The following is a 14,083-nucleotide window of genomic DNA, read 5'->3' on the forward strand; positions in this document are numbered from 1 at the left end:
CCGATGTTGACAAGCTCCAGAAGAAAGTAAAACAGGGTGATGTGGTAAGGATGAATGTGTGGGGGTGGGTATATCGTACAGGTTCATCAGAGAAACCCTCACTGAGGAGGGGCGATCTGAGCGGAGACCTCAATGACACAAAGAAGCCAGCCTGAGAATATGAGAAGGGAACAACAAGCACTAAGTGCCAAGGCTTTCGGGCAAGAATGAAGCTGGCGTGTTCCTGGGCCGGGGAGAAAACCAGCATGGCTGAAGTGGAGTAAGCAAGAGGGACAGGATAGAAGAGCTCAGAGACATGAAAGTCATGGTTAGAAGCCAAGTGCAGTGGGAGGCCACAGGAAGGTTGTAAACCACTGAGTGGCAGGATCTGATTCACATTTTAAATTAATCCCTTGAGTTCCTGTGGATATAGAGGAGCAAAGGTGGAAGCAGAGAGAACAGTGAGGAGGCGGTGGCAGTGGTCCAGCAAGAGGAAATGGCAGCTCAGAGTAGAGTGATAGCAGTGGGAGTAGAGACGAGTGAAAGCTCACTGATTTTGTTGGTGGCTTAAACATAGGAGGTAAAGGAAAGTGAGGGATTAAGAATGACCCCTCAATTTTTTGTCTAGACTAGCTGGGTGGTGCCAGTGACTGAGACAGGGAGCACCAGGGGAATTTGATACTGGAGGTGGGGGTCAAGAGTTTTGTTTGGGGTATTTTATATTGGGGATGCCCACTAGACGTCCAGCTGGTGGCTGTGAATTCAGTAAGTCAGGATGGGGTTAGGGCTGAACAAATAAATTTGGAATTATGGATGGTACATAAAGCCATGGGACTGTAAGAGATTTCTTAGGGAGAAGGGGCAGAGGGAGAAGAGATGTGGGCCAAAGACCGAGCTAGCTGCTAGGCCATGATGTTATGCTAGCATTTTAGAGGTCAAGTAAAGGAGGAGGGAAACTCCACTCCATAGTTGAGAGCTGCTGTGGTAGACTCTGCTCAGTGGTATCCACAGCAAAGATTCTTGTACCTTCCTCACTCACAGCTCTTCCACTGGAGTGATCAGAGTGGATGACATGAGCATTCCACCCAGAGCCTCTCCCATCCCTTAAGACTGTTTCTGTGACCCAGGTGTTGTCTTCAATGTTCTTTTGCTTCTAACAGCCAGTTCCTATGACTCTTTTTTGTAAGATTCCCCTCAAGCTACTGGAATCTTCTTGCCCCCAGACAGGAATGTCTTGGGGGTTATGACTTCCATTGGTGCCTCTTAACCAATGACTGAAGGCCACAGGAGCACAAAAGCCCAAGTCCCTTCCCTCAGGTCTAGACAGCTCTGAGACATTACCTACACTCCAGAGCTCCCCATGGAATCAGACTGAAGCTACCCCCTGGAGAGTTCTTGCCTTAGGTAGCACCCTTGCTTGACCTCTCTGGGGAACACTTCCTCAGGAAATTGTCTCTGGGCCTATTGACTTAAGATATGAACTACCCTTCCTCCTCCCGCCCTCATTTTAGATTAGAACCAGTGGTATAGTGTGATGATGGTATAGTGGGATTGGATTAAATATTTTAAGCAGTCCTGAATTCTCAAAGTTATTTTCAGAATAGTTTCCATATTAACAGCCATCAAGTAGAAAAGATTTTGTTTTTTAGCCTAAAGGCAATTGTCTGTTTCTACTGATTCTGGTGAATTTGTTTATTGGTTAATTAAGTGAAACATTTCCAGGGAGTTATCTATTTTCACTCTTCCAGCTCACAGAGTAGACGCTAATCTGAAACTGATAAAACTAATAGATGATGATTTCTTGTTCACAGAGCAGGTCAATAAAATTACGGGGATTAAACAGGGGAATAAGACGGTGTGTTTAGCACAGCTGGATTGTGGTAGATGTGATCTCCTTCTAGCAGAAGAAGCCTGTGCTTTTCCACATATTTTTCTGTGCTGATCGTTGTGGCTTTCATTTCTGACTTCCAAAATGGTCTGTAGCTATGGTTTGAGCAGGAGTTTGAAGCCAACAGGCCAGTGTGTCTATGTGGAATTTTCCCTCTGTCCTTGAGGGAAAAGTAAAATTAGATTCAATTTATTTTGACTGGATTTCTATTTATTTTAGAACTTTTGTGGCATTTTAATATCCATATATAAGGCACTTGGATCTTTTGCTTTTAAAAAATTATTTACAGATCTTTCCTCTCTCCCATTCTCTCTCCCTCCCTCTTTCCCTTCCTTTTTTCTTTCTTTCTTTTCAAAGTAAAGCAGATGGTGAATCGAATCTCTATCTGAATATTTCACAGAACATATTTTAAAGTTCCTAAGTAGGTTTCCTTTTCCTGTGATAGAATCACATACCTGTGACAGCCTCTTTTACTTTTAGCAATTTTCAAAATGTTTGTGATTGGACATAGTAAACATCCACTAAATATTTGTTGAATAAATGAGTCTGTGGTGCTATGTCCTAGGCACAATCCTAAAATATTAATATTGTGCTTTTCTTGGGTGTGCATCTGTGTTAAGAGCGTTGGTCCCCAACTCTTATTCCAGTTCATCTCTTTGTCACAAATATGACAACTATAGTGGGAAAATCATTTTTAAATACTTAAACTGTCTTTGTGCATTTCACAAAATTAAATTTTACTGGATTCTGTTGAGTGAAACGCCCATTGGCACATTTCTTTCACCTCTAAATACCTCTGGAACACTTGGATTCTGACCGTTGATTTCGTAAGACATTGAGACATGCAATTATAAGACAATCATGCATGCTTTTTTATGCCTGAAAACACTCTGAAGTCAAGCTGTGGCATTGAAGCACAGTTGGAAAATTTTATATCCAATCAAATTAAACCAATAGTTTATTTCATTTCGTATTTGCTATGTAATTGAATGCATGAGTACCTTCAACTTTCTTTTTATTTTTATTCTGGAAATTAACAATTGAATCAGAAGCGATTAAGGAAAAAAAGGCAAACAAATAAATTGTTTCTCTCCATTGGTGAACTCATACTCCTCTTTTGAGTAGGAGTGGGAAATAGTATTAAAATTTATCCTAGGAAGGGGTGACTGTGATGACTACAAAGCTTAATTCAGAAGATTGAAATGCCTACGGGGCTGTATTCCCAGGCTGGCCAGCCTCATTGTCTGGATTGTCGCAAAACAAAATTCAACGGAATAAATTATAAGATCTTATTGGCTTTTCAGTGATTCATGAATCCAGCAGCATCCAATCTAACAGATAGAAAGGAGCTCTGAGAAGCTGTGCAAAATCAAAGAGTTTATAGGCAGAAGGGAGCAGGAACAAGGAACTTACACTACGCAAAAAGCGGATTGGTTATTATAAGGTTACTGTCAACCTAAATAAGGAGGTAAACTGAGGCAAGCTCTAATTACCAGAAATTGAGTTTATATGGGAATAGCAGAGGAATTGCAATCTTTGAAATGCATGCTATAGCAAGCTACAGGCAAGATCTTTGAGGGTTTGGGTATTTCTGGGCAAGGAGTGCAAAGAGGGGGAGGTCCAGCCAGAGTTCAAGGATCGCAAAGGATTCTTGACGGATGTTCATTGGTCAGTAGACAAGTCTCAATCTTCTACAAATTAGACATTTACAAGAAATCAGTCTCTCAGTTTTTAAGTTCTGTCCTTCTGAGGGTGCATGCATGAGATTCTCCATTTCATATACTCCAGTTTCATTTTAGTTTGAAATCCTTTCACATTGCTTTCCCTAAAGGGGCTGGCAGGGATTTATCGAGCAGATTACCTAACTAATACTGATCAGGTGATTCCTGATTGACTGGTTTAAGTTTCCATTTCTGGGAAAGTTGAAACTGTAATTAAGTTTAGTGACCTGGGACTTAGCATTAGTGACTCCATTTTGGGCTTGTTGTCTTGTTATTAACAGAATGGTTGAGTAAGTTCAGAGGCTGTGCAAGACTGACTCAATTCTTGCAGAAGAGCTTATGAGTGAAGTTAACTCACATGGGGATTCAGGTGGCAGCTCAAAAATTTTAGGAATTCTGGAAATCCAGTGACATCATGTGTTGTCTTCTTTACTGTAAAGCTTATTTGTGAGTCTGTGGGGCTTTCTCTGGGACTCTTAGGGGCATGACCCATGATGAGGGAGGAACCCTGTGAACTAACTGCATATGGTTAAGGATGCTTGTGGAAAAAGACAAATAGGATGTCATAAAGGCATCAGTTGGGCTTTAGGTATTTGCTTATAGATATATATTTTGGAAACCCAAAATGAAGGCCCTTTCCCTGACATGCACAATACTTGGGGTCATTCTATGTGAAATCAAGGATGACTCAGAAAATATGGGCTCCTGGGCTACTCTAATTATAAGCTATGCCCTAAGTATATCCAAAGGCCTTTAAATGATAAATAGTAAATGGAATTCATGTTAGCGTTTTTATTATTGTGTTAGAAATAAGTGTTATAAGAGAATTTTGCCTGTATTAATTGAGAATATTTTGGAGCACACAACCCAACTAAAGTTTTTCCCTCTGGTTTACTTTGAAAGGAATGCGATGTTAATTCTGGGGCATTGATGTTTTACAATGCCTGATCAAGACAAAAAGGTGAAGACCACAGAAAAATCAACTGATAAAAAACAGCAGGGAATCACCACCAGGTAACCCCATACTGAGTCCTTGCTAATTATTAACTTAGGCAATGGCCAGCAACCAGATATAAAGGCTTTTTGAGAAATACAGTAGGCGCTTGACAACTGCTCCTCTGGGTCACAGTGTTTACTGAAACGTGTGATCAATTCTAGAGTTCTAAAGGAAATGTTTAGTGTGTATATGTTTCAGTCTATAAAAGCGAACCTCCACGTGGTAATGCCATCAGTGGGTAATACGCCTAGTTCCCCTGGAGTCTTCTGATGGTTGACACTGTGTTATTCTTTTTCCTAGGGACTATTCAGATCTTAAAAGACTTCGGTGCCTTTTGAACGTTCAATCAAGCAAACAACAGGTAGTGTTTTCAATGAAAGTGCATGTATTAGTAAAGAGAAATCACATATTTCCAAAGGGCTCCATTTGACATCTTTATGAATGATATGTCTACTTTTCTTTGTTCTGTCACGTTTTGTGTTTCTTTATCTGGCTGTTTCTCTCATGCCTGGTCAGGTTCTGCCAAGACTTGGAATCCACAGCCTTTTCATTCTTCTCCTCCCCTTCCTGGGCCCTGCTTTATGCTATCTTCATTGCCACGTGTCCCATTAGCAAAGATCTTCAGTCTAGAAACAGCATACTCTTCTGTTGAACGCCCCGTGTTTGACTCTTCAGAGCTTTATGGAAATTGATTTTTCCAAAACACTATCACATTTCCTTTCTTCTCCCCTCCACCCCTCTTCATTCTTCCCACTTGCTCCAGTATGACTCTTGAGGCCTACTGCAAATTGTATCTCACTGAAAAGAGGGGAGAGGACTGAGATTTGGCCATTTTTATTATAGCATTTTAATATTTTTATTAGGGAAAGAATGGTACTTCTGCTTGAATTTATCTCTAAATGTCTCTTTTTGGTTTTTTCTATAAGACTTTGGAGAGTCATGAGATTAGAGGTCATCCATGGAGGTGTGGGAAACAACACAGCAATGCTAATAATAATGATAATAGCAGATACTTATTTAGCACTGGCAACTAGTAAATGGCAGGGATGGGACTTGAACTCTGGTGGCATGGCTCTCAAATCTACTAAGCTATACTTATTTAAGTAAATTTATTTAGGAGCTCCTGTGCTGGTAATTTAGCCCTGATGGCTTTTGTTAAGTCAGCTGAATTTACCAGGGAGCTACAGTATTTTTATCTATTTATTTATAGTGGAGAATGAGTTTCTAATGATTTGTTGGCATATAAAGGCCAAATAATGATACTTCATATTTAGGAGCACTTGCTATGTTCCTGGTGCTTTACCTGCATCTTACTAACTACAACTCCCACTTTGACAGTTTGGGAAACTGAGGCACAGAGAAGTTAAGTGGCTTATCCAAGACCGTACAGACAGCTAGTGGTGGAATACAGATCTGAACCCAAACACTCCATTTTTTCAATGTGTGCCACTAACCACTGAAGATATCTTCTAAATGACTTGTGTAGTTGAATTACAGTTTAAAAAAATAGTTGAATGAGCATTGATTTGGAGTATGCATGGGCTTAAAATATCTTTTCTCCTGTTAGTTCCTTCTTCTCTGTTATTAGTGCCACCACCTTCCAGGAAATCTTTTCTTCTCATCCATCCATTTCAGCAGTCACGCTTACCCTTTGTCTGTCTCCACACTGCAAAAATAATCTTCCTGGCTCACTGCTCACAAACCTTCCTGAATGATTGGCCCAAGTCAAGTCCATTCTTTCTTAGTAAGGAAAGCCAGATGGCTCAGCACACAGTTTTGGTTATAGTTCCCATTCTGTCTCACTGTACATCCGAAGACGGAACCATAATGTCAAAGACTTCTACCTTTTTCTTTTACTATTCCCTTCTGCCAACTTTACCCTCCTCCCAAATTTTCTTCCTGTAAAACATTATCTGTTTCCAAGACCCAAATCTAAGAACACCCCTTCCAGAAAAAAGCTTTCCTTTATCTTCCGTTCTAGAAGTCAACTGTCTCTTCTCAAAGCACCTTCTTCCACTGTTGTGGCATTATTTTCTTCCTTATTTTGGAAGAACTTGTCTACATGTCTAATTTCCTGACTAGATTGTATATTTCCCAATGCCAGCAACTTTGACTTTGCCTCTGGTTCATGCATCCTCTATTCGATGAGTTTTTGGTCAGTTTTTGCTAAATTGAATTGTGACTTAAGAATTAGGTCACTACATGAGTATGTAGAACCTCCTGGCCAGGGTAAAAGAAACACCAATGGTGGTTTTTTGGCTCTAATTTTCCAATTTTGAAGCTCATGCTGACTAGACCTATTGTGTTCCCTTTCAACACCACTTCCTTGTTAATTAAAGTGAGTTTAATAGTCTCTCCTCCCCCCTAACCAATTTTAGAATTTTCAGTCTGTTTTCTGACAAGTTCACATGGCATATCTCTTTGTAAAATATTTCATGCGTACAAAAATGCATATTTGTAATTCTTGAATTATTCAGAAAGTAGATTGTTCTAAGAAAAAATGAAAATAACTGCCCTCAATTATATGAAGGTCCTGAGGTTCACAGAATTCATTCCTAATTCAGTTTATAAAACTTTCATGCATTTGTAATTTTGAAATAATAAATGTTATTCTGAACACCCTGTTCTTCTTTCTGTAAAATAGTGTGCAGACATTTACAGGAGGAGAAAGATATTGGAAAGAATAAATCAAGAATTTATTTATACCTTGCTTGTTTAAGAAAGAATGTAAGGAGGCTTATAAAAATATATCAAGTGTGACAGGTTATCATAAATTAAAACCAGGACCAAAGAAGCAAGAAAACAAGAGTTGGGAATAAGGTGGAGTCAGAGACAGGCAGAAATGCCCATCAAAATGTGCAAGTGGGCCACACAATTGGCTGGGAGATTTTTAGCAGTCAATTTGAAAAGGGAAACCTGGGATTAAGGTCCACTCACCTGAATTTCTGTTCTAACAAGACCTGGCCTGTTATTTGCAAATAGGCCAAGATGGCCAATTAACTGGTTGCGAAGGAAATTGACATTGTGGGTTTAGGAGGAGAACTGCAAAGAACTAAATGTCCTAAATCTAAACCTCTAATGAGCCAAGCCACTTCCCTCATTGTTTCATTATGTTCCAGTGTTCTACTTTTGTTTCTCCTCACTGTTTGCTCTGTGTGCCTCTGTGCATCTTTCTTCACCACAGTAGAGCCTACCGTTCTGTTGGACAGTCCTACAGTCGGACTGAAGTGGGGACAGAGACACACTGAGGAAGAGGGGCCCCACTTCATCACAAACAGAGGTGGAATAATCATAGCCCAGTGAAACCAAATAATTCAAGAAAAAGAATCGTCCCAGAGTTGTTGAAGCAAAATGAAATTATAAAGTTGGTTGGAAATTTCATCAGAGGTTTTCACAAATCTTGAAATAATCTGTCTAGAGGTGGAATTCAATTTTTTTTCTACATTTAAAGCTACAGGCAGCTGAGAAATTGGTTTGCAATTAAAAAAATAGATGGAAGAAAGAAGAAAAATTAATTCATTACATTCATTGCCTTGAAATAAAAGAGGTTTTGATAGATGCTGTGAAGAGAAAGAGTATACGGCGTGCATCTTGTGTTCTGAGAGACCAGCATAGAAAGGACAATTATGATATATGATAAGTCAAGACATGAATCCTGGATGGATTGGACGGAGAGTGGGGATATGGATTTGGGGAGGATGAAGAGCCACTTTTAGCTTGAGAACCAAGGAGGGAGATGGTTCTTGAAAAATGGGCTGGCTTTCCATCCATTGATAGGAAAGGGATTCTAGGTGAAGTGAGTAAAATAATCAGGTATCTGAAGGAAAGAAGATAACAAGCATTTAAGAAAAATGGTGACTAGACATTTCTAGTGGAAGGAATAATAAAGCTAGAAGAAATTATGCAGTGTCTGAAGGCTCATTTACAAATTTTGTATTTGATCCCATAAGCAACAGGGAATGTTGAAATTTTCAAAGAGAAGTGACATGATCAAATTGTTAGGGAGGCCCTTTGCTTCAATCTCTAGTCTCTTTCCTTTCCACTCATACTGTTCAAGCTGCTCAGGTACCTTTCAGGTTCTAGAACGCAGTTTTTCTCTGGCTTCCAACCTGTGTAAAAATCTGCCTGGAATATTCTGGGACACTCCTGGCATCCTGGTCCAAGACCCACCCTATCTCTCCTCTACTTTCTACCCCAACAAATCCTTGTTCACTAATTTTGCAGCACGTTCTCATGCTAGTTTAACCCCTCCCCCACCCCCACGGGACTGTAAACTCCTTGGAGACAGAGACCATGGCTGTTCTGCTTACTATATATCCAGTGTCTCACACATCTGGTAAATTGTGTGTCTGCAATAAACGGGCTGACTGGATAAACTCACTGGGAGGTGGTGAATCAGACGAATCAGTTTAGCAAAGAGACTTGGGATAAGGTAAGCATTCATTCAACAGCTTCACATTTGAACACCTACTATGTGCCAGACTCTGTCAGAGGTGCTAAGGCCACAAAGTTGGAGAGATGTGATGCTGCCCTCAGTGTGGCCAAATGCGTGGGGGAAAGGCTGACGTGTCAACTAGACATTGTATTAGACTGTGCTAAGTACTGTAAGAGAGGTTTGCACAGCAATGCCACTGGGGCGGGAGTGAGCAGCTGGACCCAGGAAGGCATGGGCAGCTGTTCACCAGGAGGCTGTCTGAGCCTAGTCCTGAAACGTGATCAGAAGTGACAGCCTGCAGCACATGGCCGGTGGGCAAACACTACTGTGGTTTCTGGGACGGGTGACTAGTGTAATGCAGCCAGAAATTGGGACACAGTTTTTTATTCACTCTACGCTTTTTGTTTATTTTTTCATTTACTCCCTTATGTCATATGGACTTGTGGATCTTATTTTATTCTACAGTGGATTTGTTATCAAATGCTACACAGGAAATCAATCCAAAATGTAGTGGTTTAAAGCAACAATGATTATTTATTGTCTCTCACCATCATGTGGGTCATGAATTCAGAGCATCTTGCCTAGATGGTTCTGGCTCAGGTCTCTAATGGGATTGCAGTCAGCGTCAGCTGGGTTGTGGTCCTGTCAACATCATCTGGGACTGGAGGGTCCACTTCCAAGATGGCTGCCTCACCTGGCTGGCAAACTGGTGATGCTTTTTGGTGGGAGCCTCTCCACAGGGTTGTTTGTCCTCACAGCATGGAGTCTGGGGAGTTACCCCAGCACTACTCACCCTACATGTTTAAAGAAACAATTCAGTCCTTTCCAATACTGTGAAAGGAGGTGATGCTGGACTAGAAGACAGGGACACAACACAGAAAGACGGATTTTCAATTCAGTGTGAAGAGTAGAACTCTGAAAGGCAAATGGGCTGACTTGATACAGTGTTTCTCGTCATTGAAGATACAGAAATAGATGTTGGAGGACTGAAAATGTTGGAGAGGGAGCAAGATTGCCTGGATTCGAATCCCAGCTCTGCCCCTTGCAAGATATGTAACCTACGTCACTTAGCCCCTGTGCCTCAGTTTTCTCATCTATCAAATGGTAATTACCAAATAGGGTTTTTATGAGGATTAAATAAATTTAATACCTGCAAAGCACTTAGAACAGTGCCTGGCGAGTGGTAAGCACCTTATGAGTGTTATCTATGATGATGGTCGTGATGGTGATGATGATGATCGATGGTTGGATCCTATGCCTTTTGGGAAAGTTTTCAAATCTGGAAGTCTGCAAGTCCATCACTTGTAGGAAAGACACACTGTAAAATTATCCATGTGATTTTGTGTTATGCTATATTTATGATGTCTGAAATTTCAGATTTTGGGTTGCCTAAAATAATCTGTCAGATGTAGTGTAGCTTAACAGAACCAATGGCTTAACATAACAGAAATCTGTGAGGGGGCTACTCACCAGGCTCTGCCACTCTAGATAGCCTGATTGTGCTATACCAGATGGTGAGCACTGTCACACAGATTTTACCGGACCTGCTTATATGGTAGATGATGAAGGAAACAGAGAAGGAAACAGGAATTAGACAGCCAAGAGAAAAGGCTCTGGCTTTTGAACTGGGGTCTGAACCCACATTACTTTTTGTCTAGGGCTGGTTACTACAAGGTTCCTATTATCAAGTTCCTTGTCTTTGTAGCTATGGATGTCAAGTCCATCTTATACACTGGGTCTCCACGAGTTGATTCCCAATACCAGCTGCTTGCTCTGCTGGTGAACAGAATGCCTGCAAGCTGTGCAGCTTTCCACCCCTCTACCCTGAGTGGACTGGGCTTGTTTTCTCTATTCTGGCTATCTTCTCTCTTGCGATCCGTATTCTGGGAGTCATGGTAATGGCAAGAGGGTTCGAAACCCCTTGGGCTTGGAAAACCCATCTTCTGTTTGCTGTATCACTACATTTGCTGTGTAACAGGAAAATTTGCTTGTTGCTGTGACTTCATGTCCAATATCATCTGGGTTATCACATCCAGAAATCATCTAATTTGTAAGGACAAATTTTATTTATTTAGCAAATTTATCTATACGATGAGAATAATTGTGAGGATTAAAAGAGTATTTATAAAGCACTTAGAACTACACTTGGCACATAGCAAGTGCTTTATAAATACTAACTCATTTAGTTTTCATAACTCTGAGCTCCATACTATTATTATTATTATTTCCATTTTAATGACATGGAACTGATGCACAGGGAGATTAAGTAACTTCCAAGATCACACAGCTGCCTAATGGTAGATTTAAACTCAGGGTGTCTGGCCTAGAGTTTGTTCTCTTTACTGCTAAGCTCTACTGCCTCAAGTGCCCAAGGCCTGTTGTCTTGTGGTGGTTGTGGATTGACCCACTGAACTGAGATTGACAGGTAGTTTTACAGGGTGGAAGATTTATTATTAATATTTTGAGAATTCAACTGTGGCTGGCATATGGTGAAGAAGGGTTTTGGGGGACTTTTTGTTATCAGTTAAACAGCATCCTTATTATAATGCATCTTTCCATAAGCTGATTGCCTTATGGGAAGTCAGGCATGTTCTCTTTGGATAAGGCAATGATGTCTTTATGCAATTTCTATCAAATACTTCGATGGAACAGGATGACAAGTACAACAGATTGTAGCTTTACTGGATAATTATAATAATATATCAAATGGAATGATTTACTGAAAAATGAATCCTTTATTTTTTTGTATTATGCTCTTCTTACATCATTTGTAATAATTTAGCTAATTTTGAATATCCCTCATTTGTATTTTGGGAAGAATAGGGTATTTGTTTCTACAATGCTCAGCTTTACTGTGATATAAGAAACAGTTCTCAGAGTTATCCCAGTTATAGGTAAATAGTAGTAAGTGAAACTATCTGAATACTGATAATTTGGCTATTATGTAAATAATTACCAGTTCATATTTTAAATGGGGGCATATTCAAGTTGTCGTAGTTAATTTAAGCAAAATTTTACTTTTCTTGTGGTGTATTCTATAAGATATTTTCATGACTTTTATTAGTATGATTGAGTAATCAGGATGTCCAGACAGATCGAAAGTGATAGAATCTTCTTTACCTTTATATCCCTAAAACCTGGCAACCAATGTGTATGATTGGTATATGTTGAAAAATAAGTGAATGAATGGAATGAATGAATGATTACTCATTCTCAGTTTGGGACTCTACTTCGTACCAGAATATTCTAGCTGAGTCCAGAAACTCTCTATTCTGGTTGCACATTTGAATCCCCATGAAACTGCAAAACTGCTAATGCCCAGGCCTCACCCAGACCTGTATCCGCAGCACTGTTCGAGGTGCTGGGGATACAGCATTGAACAGAAACAGGAAAGTTCCTGCTCGTGTCTAGCTGACAGTATAATCAAGGGAGACTGAAAATACATAAATAACTGTAAGATATGACAGGTGGTGTTACAAGCCATGAAGAAAAATAAAGAAGTTTAAGGTAGAGAGAGTAAACGTTTAAGTCAAAGATGTCTACATCTTGGAAAACCCCTACATTTGACACAGCGGTCATGTTAATTGTTGGCTTTGGAAAAAACTCATTCCTTTCATCCTGCCTCCCTCCCTCCACTTGTTACTTTCTTTATCCTGTGCTGAATTGTTATCCTCATGTCCTCTGTGCTTCTATTTCTGTAGCTTCCAGCCATTAACTTTGATAGTGCCCAAAATAGCATGACGAAGTCTGAGCCCGCCATCAAGGCGAGTGGACACAGAGCTCGAGGTCAGTGGCACGAGTCCACAGAAGCTGTTGAACTTGAAAATTTTAGGTAAGAAATCCAGTATCTCCCTTGTCTTCAGCAACCTATTCCAATTAGCCCCAAGCTTTATTTAAGTTTGTCACGGAAGCTAAAATTTAAAATCCATTTCAAAATTTACCATTAGGACTCTTAATTTAATAACTTTGTTAGTGCTTAAACCATTTTCAGAAATAGTGTGTAAATAACAGGCTTAAAGACTACCGGTGAAACCGACCTGGGAGTTTCAGGACACCTTGCTGACGTACACTTGGCTTTTGCTCCACGAGGAAGTGGCTAGGCTGATTCCAAGCTCTGTCTTCAGCTTTTGGTCTGTCCATATCTTGCCAACAATGAGGGGGCATAAATGAAGCCATTGCTGTGAACAGATGTGGTGGCTAAAGACTGGTTGTCAAAACAACTGATGCTTTCAGTTGAAGAGGTCGCACCGCACCTTTAACATTGAAAGCGTCAGCCCATGTTTATCTCTGCCATCACCATGTAGACCTTCTAGAAGCTCCACATTCTCGTGGGCCACTCCCCTTCCAGGAGGTGGTTCTCTCAGTTTTACAATGTGCTCCGGTTATTTGGCACTAAGTGCCATGTAAATAATGAATGGCATGAAATAGCAACATGAATATTCTAGAACAGTCATTTATTTGGCCAAGATTTTATTTCCCTGTCATTTTATGACAATGAATCTAATAGTCCACAAAAGTCACATGATGTTACATGAGTTCATGTTTTTAAAATACATTTTTTAGTGAGGAACACTAACTTCTTTAAGAAGTGTTATATTTTCTGTCTACCAGTGTCCATGTACTAAGAAGCCATCACAGCCCTCACCTGACTAGGGTAGGGGCACACTGTCCAATGACATCTGAAAGACTGTGAAGGCAGAACGGTACAAATGGCAATATGAGGCTACAGAACTTACCTTTGAGGTGGTATGTTCATGCAATTCCAGCTTATTTGGCCTAGATCTTAAAATTGGTCTCTTCTAATTTGCACAAAAATATTGTATCATATGTTCTGTAGCAATGTGACCCTTTTGTGCATTATCACTTATCCTCTCCCAGTTTTAAAGTGGAATGTTTTGGGAGTATTTTTAACCTCTTTGATGGTCTGTCAAAAAAAGAAGCTGAAGCTGGAATATCTTAAGACTTTGTTAAACACACACACACACACACACACACACACAACATACAGACAATCAGCAACCACAAAAACTCTCACTATTGAAGGAGTGTAGACTATGTTTGAT

General features: G+C 40.1%; 1 protein-coding gene across 9 annotated transcripts in view; it reads left to right on the forward strand.

Annotated features, from left to right (window-relative positions):
• NEK10 (NIMA related kinase 10) overlaps positions 1-14,083 on the forward strand; it is a 216,797-nt gene that overhangs the window by 11,453 nt on the left and 191,261 nt on the right. For 8 of the 9 annotated variants that reach the window (XM_046644179.1, XM_046644190.1, XM_046644185.1 and 5 more), the window contains exons 2-4: positions 4,492-4,602; positions 4,886-4,946; positions 12,722-12,852. In XM_046644179.1, coding sequence (XP_046500135.1) covers positions 4,529-4,602; positions 4,886-4,946; positions 12,722-12,852 — 266 coding nt within the window. In that variant the 5' untranslated portion in view covers positions 4,492-4,528. The remainder of the gene's footprint in view (positions 1-4,491; positions 4,603-4,885; positions 4,947-12,721; positions 12,853-14,083) is intronic. The other variant, XM_046644204.1, reaches the window with a different exon arrangement.

Source organism: Equus quagga, chromosome 1 (genome assembly GCF_021613505.1).
Source record: "Equus quagga isolate Etosha38 chromosome 1, UCLA_HA_Equagga_1.0, whole genome shotgun sequence".
In the NCBI taxonomy this organism is placed as follows: Eukaryota; Metazoa; Chordata; class Mammalia; order Perissodactyla; family Equidae; genus Equus; species Equus quagga.